Source organism: Colletotrichum graminicola (genome assembly GCF_000149035.1).
Source record: "Colletotrichum graminicola M1.001 genomic scaffold supercont1.13, whole genome shotgun sequence".
Lineage (NCBI taxonomy): Eukaryota > Fungi > Ascomycota > Sordariomycetes > Glomerellales > Glomerellaceae > Colletotrichum > Colletotrichum graminicola.
This window is the reverse complement of record NW_007361017.1, coordinates 568,693-581,089: the sequence shown is the minus strand read 5'-3', so window position 1 is coordinate 581,089 and position 12,397 is coordinate 568,693. Positions and strand designations below refer to the sequence as shown.

The 12,397-nt window shown below is 52.8% G+C and overlaps 2 protein-coding genes across 2 annotated transcripts; both read right to left on the bottom strand.

Annotated features, from left to right (window-relative positions):
- Positions 1-2,126: 2,126 nt before the first annotated feature.
- Positions 2,127-2,555, bottom strand: GLRG_04230 (uncharacterized protein; the record flags this gene model as incomplete). Its single annotated transcript, XM_008094915.1, has 1 exon — positions 2,127-2,555. The coding sequence occupies one exon, from the start codon at positions 2,553-2,555 to the stop codon at positions 2,127-2,129; it is 429 nt and encodes a 142-aa protein (XP_008093106.1).
- Positions 2,556-4,192: 1,637 nt separating this feature from the next.
- On the bottom strand, positions 4,193-4,483 carry GLRG_04229 (uncharacterized protein; the record flags this gene model as incomplete). Its single annotated transcript, XM_008094914.1, has 1 exon — positions 4,193-4,483. One exon carries the CDS (start codon positions 4,481-4,483, stop codon positions 4,193-4,195), a length of 291 nt encoding a protein of 96 aa, XP_008093105.1.
- Positions 4,484-12,397: the final 7,914 nt, after the last annotated feature.

Below are 12,397 nucleotides of genomic sequence, written 5' to 3'. Positions count from 1 at the left end.
GATGCATGAGTGCAAGAGTCGTGGGGGAAGTTTCGATCGACTGGCTGCCGCAGCACTGGTCGAGGCAAGAGAGTCAAGCCGGTGAACAACAGCCCGCCCAGACCAATCTGTTGCTAGTAATGTCAATATTGAATTTATTGTTATTGGAGGCGCAGTCAGTCACATTCAACCGTGCATGGAAAGACACGAGGTAGAGAAGGTCTGAGGATGTGAGAATCATGAATCAAGCTATGTTGTTTTCCCCCGTTCGCTTGCAAATGCCAGCCAGAGTGCACCCAGCAAAAAAAAACCAAAAACAAAACCACCTAGGGTAAATGTCTATGATGCATGATTGTAAAACCAAACCGTGCCATGCTGCCTTGTCGTCATATATGTACATAGCGGGTTGTGGAAGGAAAAAAAAAACCCCCCCCGAAGAAGAATAGGATGCACAAGAAATAGCCTCGCCCCGAGCACAAAAATCCAAAAATAAATACTCGAGTATGGTGAGTGACACGCACACTTTGACGCCAAACCACCGGGCAATTGTTTCCGGCTATTTGTCTGCAAATAGCCTTTTCTCCCTCGACAAGAATGCCAAAAAGCATAAAACTGACACAATTGACGATCCGCCACCATTCGCCCGAATCGCCCGCGCGCGTTCCATAATCCAAGACATTCGACCTGGTACTCCCGAGTATGAAATGGTCCCATCTGGTCGCTCTCGTGTCATGGCAGCGTCCTAGCGGCTTTCCACGCAGGCGCCTCTGGCGCTGGCCAAGCCACACTCCAACAAGGAGCGACGGGACTAAACAGTGCAGTTGACCACCCAAGAAACCGTAGACGTGACCAGTGGCTTGAATCATCATCATCAGCAACCAGTGATCCGAAACCAACACGTCGTCCCGAATGACTCCGTCTAACCCTCCCCCACCCGGCAAGTCTAGACATGGCAGCATCACACATCGTGACGATGCGAGGGCTGAGATTAGCTGCAGAGCGACCGTTCTATGTCTGTGCTCAAGGCTGCCTTGCCATTCTCGTCGGCCATGTTGGATGCACCGTCAAGTGTCCCGAATGCCCATCGTCGTTGTTGGAGAGACCACCGTCTCATCTGGAGGATGGTGCAATGGGCCAGGCTGCGACAATGCACATGGAGATAGGCAAGCCCTGTCTTCCATAAAGACCGATCCTGGTACTGGACGTTGCCTGCCGGGTCGCTTGCCCTTCATCCCCCTTGTCTCCCTGAGTATGCAGGTTGCAGGCTGCGCTGTGACGTTCTGCAGTGGAGTCCTAGGGAGAAGTGGGAAGACTGAGACGGAGCAGATAGAGAGTGTGTGTAAGGGGTCCTGTTTTCTTTCTTTTTTTACTCTTTTTTTTTCTCTTCTGCTTTTTTACCCTTTTTTTTTAATAAAAAAAAAAAAGAGCGAAGGGACGGGGCGCTTGGACCCATTCCAATTTTCCTATTTGTAGGCAGGATACCCAGACCGAGGTGGGGTTTGGTCTGATGAATGGGTATAGTCTTCGGGTATTAGAGCGGAAATATACATCGAGTGGACTGATAAGAGGATGGGACGGATAAGGGGACCGAGGTGCACCCAAGAGTCGAGACTGCATGCCCGGGTACGACAAGCAGGTTGGCAGGGCTCTGGGCGGAGGACGGCGGGATCGGACGCCTGCTTGGAGGGAAAACCCATGGCTTGAAAGAGAAGCAAGCTTGTCGTTTGGTCGTCTGCTTTTTAATCCGACTGATGGAGAAGTGGAAAGATGGCCCGGGGAGAGGGAAGGGTGTAAATGCTGCCAACCCGCTTGACTGCCTTTGTTGCTTCGTTATTAAGTGTGATGGATATGCTTCTCCCAAAACGCGTGGCAACTGAACCCGAGTCGCCGGTTTACGTTTTGTGATCACGGTATGACCGCTGGGTATAGATGCAGCTCTTTTCGGGGTGCAAGACGAGGTGCCGGGGAAGGATGCACGCTGCTGATGTACAGATGCACCAGCATGTTACGCCTCGCAGGTTCGGCGCCTTGTGTGAGCCCCAAGGAGAAGGCAGAGCGTCGCGAGCCTGCGCGCCGAGCTATGCACAATGAGCTAGTTGCCCTCCCGAGATGACAACCGCTTCTTAACAGAGTCTGGAGCTTGGGAGTCACGCGCGGGCGTTGTCCCAGTAGCGCTTCCGTGCGGCCATGGCGATCTTGTTGCCGGCGAAGCGATGCTGGAAGTAGTTGAAGACGGCGAACTCGTCGCGGTTCAAAACGTACGACTCGGGCTGGGCGGCGACCTTGGCCCAAATCTGGCTGATAGCGCTCTCCAGGATGCAGCTGACAGTCGGGTCCGAGGCACCGTCAGGGCTCTCTCTGGCAATCTCGAGGGCTTGCGCAACGCTGGAGGCATCCTTGACCGAGGCTGCCGTCACCGACGAGGTGTTCCCGACGTGGAGGCTGTGGCCCATACTGCTGGCGAGGGAGCTGAGGAAGGGCAGGTCGGTAACAGGGCGGCTCGGGGAAGGCAGAGGTCTGAATGGGAGGTAGTGCGACTGGCTGTGGTGGTCTCCCTGAGGTGTGATAGACAGCATCGTATTGTAGTGGTGGAAGAGGTGACGTGTATATATAGAGAGAGAGGGAGAGGGCGAATGTATGTATGTTGATCTTTGGCAGGAGGCTATAGTGGCCAAGAGGTTGAAAAAGGCCTGGGGTAGTGAGAGATGATATATGTGATGGACTGGTCCGATCTGGGGCCAGGTGACGGGGGAGGGGGCGACGATATTTAATGAGCTGCCGGGGCCAGCAGCAATGAGGTAGGCACAAGAGCCAAAGCCGTGGACTCTGGCAATGCTCCAATAAAGAGGCGCACAGTCGTTTGACGTTGTGCCTTGGCTCGCCGTGTCTGTTACAGGGTAGAGCTGGACCTGAGCTTTGCTGTGGGTTCGATGGGCGATAGGTACAATGGCACTGATCCGAATAGGGCAAACCCAACCCCGGATTAGACGCTTCTCTCATACATAGCATACTGTCCTTGCCGCGGCGGATGAGAGAGCGGGTGAGCTGACCAGGACAGGTACGGGTGCGGATAGCCTGGCATGGGTCGTAAAAGTGTAATCGTCCCGACTAGGGATACGTATCTGGTAAGGGGGTATGGGATTGCGAGCTTTAACTTCGCATGGGGGTGTGATAATAAGAGGCAGAGCGTGGGGAGTGTGGCGAGGAAAAAAGTGGCAAGTGAAGGTGTGTAAAAGGGTGTGGAAGAAGGTGTGAGATCAGAGACAAGTGAGAGAGAGAGTGCGGCACGGGAGGTGCGCGTGGGTATATCTGTACATGTAAGTCATCAGTCAAGCAGTGAGTTCGGAAGGCTGTCAGTTCCAGCCCGGTCCAATTCAAGCCGTGGGCCAAAGCATCAGCAAAACGAGACGAGCAAACAGATGGAGGGGTGTGTGGGGTGGGGGGTGGAAGACTATCGACCTGGGACTCACAACAGCAGAGGTAGGTACTGCTACCTGCATCTCGTCACCGAGTGACTGGGGGGGTTCCATTGCAAGCATCCAGCCGCTATGCAAAGTGTACGAGTGTATAGCGTGGCGGCAGTCATTGGGCTCGTAACGAGTCTTGGCATCGCGAGCATATGCTGGGCAGGCAAGAAGCCCATGAGCGACGAGTACTTGTACAAGATGGAGGTGGAAGGGGAACCGTAGATTACAAGGGTGGAAATGGAGACCGAGTACGTCGTGGAGAAGTAGCAGTAGCGTGGACGGGCGAGAAATCCCAACTCACAAGGGGGTGGAAAGATGTGATGGTGGACGGATCATGAACATGGAGAAGGGGAGGCGTGTGGCAAGAGTGGAGATCTTGGAGGACAAACTGAAGGGTGAAAGGGCAGGGGACGTAGGGGAGTGTATGTAAAGGGATCAGGGGGAGTAGGCGTGTTGTGACTATGGTAAGGAAGTGAAAGGTTAATCAACCTAGCCAGCGGCGACGACGACGACGACGACGACGACGACCACCACCACCACCACCACCACAGCGACAACGCTATGGAGCAACAGTAGGTAAACTACCTAATAGCGACTGACTGCCGGGCGACAACGACGAAGGAACTGAACTCTAAGCGAGGCTTGACATGACCGAGGCACAGGAATCGGTATCTCTCCAGTCAAGTCACGGGTTACACCAGCTCGCAAGACATGCAGCCACCCGTTGGCCGTCAAAACCGTATTACCTAGCCGAGCCAGGAGAAGCAGCAACCCCCGGCGGGTTTTGGCGCAAGCTTACACATGGTGTAACCAACCGCCATGCCATGTGCCGCCCTGCGATGAAGCTGGAGCTGGAGATCAGAATGGGACAAGAGAGGTGTGTGACTCCACATGGCCAAAAAGTCTCTTTGACACCCAGGTAGAACGGAGGTTTTCCCATTTTGATCCAGGCTGTTTGGGAATGTAATTACCTCTGTGTATGTGTGAGTGCGTGAGAGAGAGAGAGAGAGAGAGAGTGTGTGTGTGTGTGTGTGCATGTATAACTCAGAATTCCCGACGGTTATTCGTGACGAGTGTTAACTGGCGTAAAGGCACATTGGGATGTGCATGCGATGCCCAATGGTTGAGACGGAAGACAGGCGCAGACTAAACCGTGTGGTGAGCTGCCAAAGCCCAGGGAGGGGGAGGGGGGGAGCAGCAAGAGAGTGTGCGTACAACTGCGGCAAGTATGATGTAAGTGCTACCGTACGTGGGGTGATTTGTAAAAAGTCAAAAAGAGGAGGGAAGGAGAAGAAGAAAAGGAAGAAAAAGGTCCACGTTCGGCTGGGCCTTGGGAAAAGTCACGGCGATGTATGTGGCGAACGGTGAGCAGGAAACGGGTCAAGGTCGTGATGATCAGCGAACGGAAGAGTGGGTAGGACGGGCAAGTGTTTAAGGCGCAAAGATAACGGTTAATGATGGATGAAGGAAAGCAAGTTGTTGATTGAAGCAGCAGCCGATTGGTTGATTAGGGCTGCCCGGTGGCTGCGAATTCCATGCTATGATTATGTCTCACTCTCACTCATACTCTGACTCTCGCAGAGAGGCCTGGGGCTATCAGACAAAACTCAGCTGCTCAGAGGCCGATACAGAGTATTGTGCAGGCGTGTAAGAGAGATTGTAGCGTGTGTGTATGTGCGTGACCGGTGTGGAAGGAATGACCAAATGATGGAGTGAATGACAAGCAGCATGTCAGAGGGAAGCCTCGGGGCTCGGTAGCCAACCATGACGAGGCTCAGGTTGATGCAGAGTCACCAGCGGCCTTGGAATGGTCAGGGCAGGCAAAGAGCGGGCCCGAGGGAAAATGGGACAATGTCGTCCCCACTCGCTCCTTAGTCAGGTTCGATTCCATGTGCTCAGCAGACTTGCTAGTGTGTCAGGAGCAGCTAGCAGTAGATGCGGTATCCGTATCCGTACGGATAGTGTACGTACATACGGATACCTACCTTCCTAGGTATATATTCGCACCTAGTGATTGGTACGGTGTAGTATCCGAACAGGGGGGTGCTATGCACACGACAAGGCAACGGAACGCCCACCCGCACCCATACCCCATTCTCTCGTACGCTAGTGGCCGCTTGGATTTCACAGCTTTTATGGCCTTGGGTCCTCATAGTGGGGGGGTACAAGTCCACGGACGGTACGTCCTTGTACTGCGAGGTGCCTAGGTATAGGTGTCCGTATTGCTCTGCTCTGTAAGCTGTATGATTTCATATCATTCTGACTACCTACCGCCCGGCTGAAATAATGCTGGTCGGCTAATTACGACTCGACTTGTGGCTTTGTTGTTACAACCTTATTCTGAGCCCCATCAATATCGCCAGTCCAATAATCACCGGAATAGGGAGACATTGCTGCTGCCTACTTCGGCTGGTTTGCCTCATTAGCTCCATTGTCTCGGATGAGTGACATACCGATAATGGGCATGGAGGGGGGTTTTTCCCGTCATCGCTGAGGTTTGCTCCGACACTGAGACCCAACACTTGGAAAAAAAAGGGGAAACCATAATCCAGCTCTGCCAGTCATTCATGGAGCTTGCGAGCAAACTAGCGAATGACTAAACCCATGCCATTACAATAACTCACACTTTACAACCCAAAGCGTGCGCCGCAATCCCGAGTGGAAGGCGTGTGGTTACCCAAAGGCTGAAGACAGTTGAGCCACCGGGCGGCCGCCGCCCGCTCTCCCCCCTCGCGCTTTGCTCGCGCTTTTCTCGCGTCTTCACCCCCTTGCAACGACGCCCCATCCCATTGACCAGGGAGACACCTCCTGTGGCTTTCGACTCGGGAAACTCTTCTCTGCACTAGGTTGCGGCCGAGGTGTCACCGTGAGGGACGATGAAAGGGGAGGGGGGGAGGCCAGATGGGCGAACAAGCTCAATCATCAATAAAATAAAATAAAGAGGCCAGACAACCAAACCCTAATGGAATGGTCGGCAGATGTCGTCTGACCTGACTTGGGTTTTCCGTCAGAATTCCTTTCTCAGAGCCCATGCATGCATTTCACCTACTATGTATGCATTTGGTGTACGGTTGCACGGCTTCTGCTGGCACCCCCATCGCATAACCACTTGTGAGCCTGTTCCTCTAAACCTACCCTAGTTTCCGCAACATACGTAAGCCCGCATATCGGGAGAGTCTAAAGTGCGGATCCTCCGACTGGGGATAGGATCCATCGAAGAGGTCATCTCCTCGCGCCCTGCTCGGCAGCAAACGAACCAACAATGGGACGACAGGAACACACACACACACTTTCTCTCTCTGACACAATCTCTCTCTCTCTCTGAGTCTGTCTCTGCTATTGGCAGACAGAGGAGGTGGTGTGTGGTGTATCCCCGAATCCCCGAGACGTCGGCCCTACATTGGTTTATCATCTTATTTCAAAGACCATTACCACCAGTCTCAGGGTCCTAAGTCCCAGGTTGGGCGACACACCGATTCCCTGTCAACGCTCCGTATCCGTGTGGTGGCTGACAATTGATAGCCGACGAAGAACAAACCTGTCGGGAACGAACCCTTCCCCCTCCACGCCCCCGTCCCGCCGCTTACCGACATCATCGGTCTCCTTACCCATCTGTCTATATGTGGCAGTTGGCCATGCAAACCTGCAGAGCATCAAGTGCCGTGCCCTGTATCCGTACAAAGAAGGAGAAAACATTTCGAAAGGAGAAAAGGATCTACCAACGATCCATCCACTATCCCTAGCTTATGACACCATAAGGTATCAGCCGCCCAAGGTCGCTTTGCCCTGATTGTCTGGTTGCCAGCCGGGAGTCATTGTGCTTGCAGCGGTACGGCTACCTTTGCGATACCATACATTAGTACGGATCGACGACGGAGTTGATCTCCGTTTTGGACCCCTCCATGTGCTACCACCTGGCTGTTACGTACTACGTAGGGAGTACCAATACACTACTAAGGTAGCCACAGGGGACCGACAATGCACTAGAACCAAAACCTCCCACCTTCAGTAATGTACTTCTTGCTAGTAAATAGTAAATTTAAAGACATATCTTGATAGAATCAAAAATATAATAACGCGTAAATTAATTAGAAATACATAGTACTTATTCTTTACTAATTTAACTAAAAAGTGACTTATGTTTAGTTTCTTTCAAGCTTTATACTACTTTTTCTAATAAATAAATACTTGAAACTTCCTATTCAAGAATTTAAAACAGTAATTCTAAATATTATCAAAGTATTACAGCTCACTAAAACTACATAAGTAAGTCTTAATTATACAAGTAAGTATATTTATAATATCAACTCAATAATAATTCTTCAAAAGTTATAAATAAAACTACAAGTTATGTTTTTACTGCTTTAATTACCCTCGTTCTATTCATGTTTTTTGCCAAGCCTTACTAAGCCCGTGCATATATACCCCCTGGGATTCTTCAATTCCCTCTCCTCTCACTCTGCTCGGTCCAACAGGTGGGCTGTGGAGGGGCAGCTAGCATCAATGTCGCTCGAGCTGAAGGGATGTGGAAATTTGCTGCCTGCATGGGACAGCGAGGTGCCTTGTTTTACTGCAAACTCTATCTTTCGGACCTGCTGGGAGGGGAGCGAGCCGGCTTCCGACCCGGCATTGACAAGTCGCAGGACATACTACGTAGAAGGGACTGGACTCTGATTCCACGCAGTACGGGAGTGGCCCCTACCATCCAACTTTCGACGGGCAGAAGCCCTTTCTCTTCCTTTCCGTTGCCCACAGCGTCCTTCCCCCAGCTATGGTTTATCTGTGGATTTGTATGTGTGTGTGGAGGCAAACACCTTCGTCGCCTCTCATTACACTAGACTCTTCTTTTCGTCTTCCTTTGTTCTGCTCAGGATCCACATGCCACGCGGGACCGCGACCTCCTACGCCTACATGGCGAAGGCCGGGATGGCCTTCGCCTCCTCAAGGAGCTGTACCCGCGTCCAAAGTGCAGCAGCCTGGGTGGGCAGATTCCTCTGCATACATCCGTAGAGTCAGACGAGACCCTGCCATGATACAAACTCTCTTTTGATTGCGATTCTCTGCTCGTATATAACGTCCACTCAGGAGCGAGCCTCTGGTAGTCGCTTAGCCAGTTACCAACACTACCCTCTCTACCGGTACCTACGTGCTGCCATGCCCCTCAACTTTGCCAGCCGGTCGGTCTTTGACCGAGACCGGGCCCATAGCGATCATCCAACGCCTCACACGCCCCAGCCCAGAGCCGAGGCTGACCCATCATTGCGGTTTGTTATGTATGGCGTTGCAGGCGAAAGCATACCTCTGTACATATCCAGAGCGAGCAAGGAACCCCGACGTTGCAGGATTCCCCACGAGAACTCTTGGAGGGCTTACCTATCTCCCTTTGCATAGGTTATATATTATCACAGTCTATTGTACCTCGCCACCGCTTGTCCATTGCGTACCCGAGCAACTACAGGACTTGCACCACGCACTGCTCCCTGCACGTCAGGAAGGGGGAGGGTTTGTGTCATTGGACGCCCGGAGCAATGGGATTTCCCAAATTCGTGACCCTCGTTGGCATTTGCCCATGTCCCAAATCCTCCCCTCGCGTGGACCCTGAAGACTTTGTGACGGGCTAGGTACGTAATTCCTTTGCCATGGCGCGTCTCAGGCGCGAGCCTGACTCTGGCATTTACGTAGTGACAGTCTCGCTCATAACCCGGACTTGTAAGATCGACAAAACTGTTGTAAATGACCGTTGGGGCCCCCCGGTTTAGAGTGCCTCTCAAAATTACAAGCCAACGTACCCAAACTAGGTATAGGTACCTAGGTAGTGCAAGGTACGTAAACAACCATCACCCCTCCCCCGTAACGACTGTGGACCCTCCTCATTCTCACACTCCCTTTCTCTCATCGTCGGCAGCGGAGAAGTAATCATAATGAACTCTTGGCTTTCCCCCACGAAACCTCGAAACGATTGCCACACTTAGTCGATATCTCCGTTCATCAACCCAGGATAGCAACAAATGGTGCCACCGTGCCTGAGCCGTTGTGCACTAGCCCGGTCAGCATGAGTGATGTACGTACTCACTCCAGTACGTAACTCAGTCAGCCTACCTAAACCCCCCTTCCCTTCCCTTCCCGGGGCGGCTCTCGATCTCTGATCTGGCCAACGTCTCGGGCCCCGCACCTGTGCCACAGGCCGTTCGGAAAACCCCCTGCATACACGACACTGCACAAGGTTTGGGGAATTAAAAAGGCGATCAAGTGACGACACACAAGTTCAAGATGCCTACGCAGTCCCACATTATGCCTACATAACTCAAGCACCCCCCGGCGGGGGCTTCTGGCGTTGTCAGGCCCGGCCCCGCGGAACGGCGTTAAGAGACGGCTGGAGGATGGAGGGGCGGAGGACATTGGACAGAAGCCTTGATATCTCTGTTGACGATGCCGGTGGCGGATGAGATGGTGATCCTTCTTCCCCCGAGAGAAAACGGCCCCTGCGACGGCTGTTGACAGTAGATGAAATTCCCATCGGCTAAATGCCGGATTTAGCACCGGATTTACGGCAACAACAACGGCACAGGGGGGTGGACAGCTACGGTCGATACGGAGTATTGTCGCGTGAAACAGACTCGAAGAGGAAGCGGCGATCGCTCAGCACGGAGATATGTCCCGAATGGGAAATGCTGGTCCACCGAATGGCAAAACAACATCGCGGTTGCAACAACGAGACAGAGGCAATCATGACACTGAGTCCTGGCACATCCACTAGGGTTCTAGGTGTTGGCGTACCAAATTGAATTAACCCAGAAACTCTCAAAAACAAAAAAAAGGTTGCTTTCGCTTGGAGATCAGAGGAAGGACACCTCTACAGGTTTACTTAACCTCCAAGGCATATATCTCCAGACTGACGCGATTCAAATGTCAAAGTACTCACTCTTACTAGATATTCAGACAGTAATAGAGTGTGCCTGTTTACACTGTATGTGTATCTAGGATTTGTGGTATGCTAGCATTTAGAACCCTAGAGGAGTTGTACATGTGTCTGTTGTACGCATTCCTTGCTTCCTCGTACGGATCGACTGCCACCTCGTTCAGAGTTTGTTTCTGAACAACAGGGTTTCCGGATAGGATGTGGATCAATCACGACCTATTCTGGACCGCCTGGCGGTCGAGCTCCGGATTTGCATACACTACTGCTGTGTAGGTGCGGAACGGCATAGGCAGGCAGGCTTGGGAGGGTTGGGTTCGTCAGCCAACAAGGTACTATATACGGTCATATAGAGGCATTCGTACCCTACAACAACCCGGCTGATGGAGACAGGTGTACTACCCGACCCGACGCTGGGTGGGCCAGCTGCATCATATGGCTGGGCCGAAGGGGTAACAGTATCCGTAGACGCCATGTTCGGTAAGAATGCACATACCTACACAGCTCGATGATCTCAGGTGCCGAAGGGGAAAGGGGGTGCGATCAAAAGTTCAGATCCCGAAGTTGCTAGGGCATCCCCAGGCTCGAAGAAGTAAACAGAGTTTGGGTCCCAAACCCAGACAGGGGTTCAGGGCTTTCGCATGGTCGTCCTTTTTGGAAACCCCCTTCTCTTATGGGCTGCTGACAACCAACGAACGGCGAGGGAAAGGGAAAGAAAAGGACAAACTTCGGAGAGGAGGGTTTCTGCTCCGTACAAAAAGCCGGGGCGAGAACAGGACTTTGACGGCCCACCGGTTCCCACATGTTCCCACCAGCTGCCCCCCCTTCCCTGCCCTTTGGCGGCCCATGCTAGAAGATAGAGAACTTTAAATTATGGGGAATGGTGGGGCCAGACTGGGTGATCATGCAGATGCCTGACAAGCCCGTCCACGGAAGAGCCAACGGGGCGACACGGCAGATGCTAAGGATCCAGTTGGTGTCTCCCGTTTGAGGTAGAAGTTCGGGGCCCGGTCAGGCTCGCTGGCGGTGAACCGGAGAGCGTATTTCCAAGAAGCTCCCCTCTAATAGATGGGCCTCGAAGTGGCGGCCTGGAAGATGGATTTTTTTTCTTTTTTCTTTTCTTGCCCCCCCTCCCCTCTCCCCCTACTTCAAGGGTTCAACCCCCCAGCTGTGGAGCGTCTGTTCTTTTCCATAAACTACAGGTACATAGTTTACACACTCAACCTCATAGTCTTCGCCTTCGTTTGTATCCACGAGGCCTTTGGTGGGGAGGGCGAAGGGCGTAACGAGTCGCGGAGCGAAGAGGATGCCGCGGCATGGCATCGTTTCGCACTTTGGGCTTCAAGGGTGGCCGCCGCTACCTGCCATAATACAGGTATGTGCACACGCTTCAAGAGATTGTGAGCGGGTCAGCTGGTACGGGAAACACATCGGTGTCCCCATACCGATGCTTCATCGACGCGTGGCCAGGCTCGTCGAGCATCGCATCCTGAGCTGCTCTCACTCCCCTCTTATCGGCCATGTCCCGTCACCCACTCCAACCACCACTGCCGCCTTGCCGTATTTGGTCTGGCGCGCCACTGTCATGCTGAGGCACGCCAGAAAGCTGCTTCGCCAACGTCCATGTGGCACCATTAGCCGGCCGGGAATACCCTCGCCAGTATCATTCAGCTTTGGATGTGACTCGACCCCGAACACGCTTCGGACGTCTGATGATGGAATGCACTGACTTGGGGCCCCACCAAGCCATCATAATCTTACCAACCATCCTGAATCAAGTATGGTTCTCGAAGCCCAATAGAACATTCCTTCTCTTCTTCTCTCGACGCAACTTCCTCTGCTACATGCGTTTGGGTGGCGACGCTTTGCTGCCCGCGTGTCCTGCATCGTACGGCGTACAACAGCAGGCATCACCCTTCATCCGGACGGCTCCCATGCCAAAGTATCCCTCTTCAGACTATTGACTTCTGTGGACATCACCTGTACAAGTACAATGTATGACGATGGGTGCCAGAGAAAAGGGTTTAGATAATCC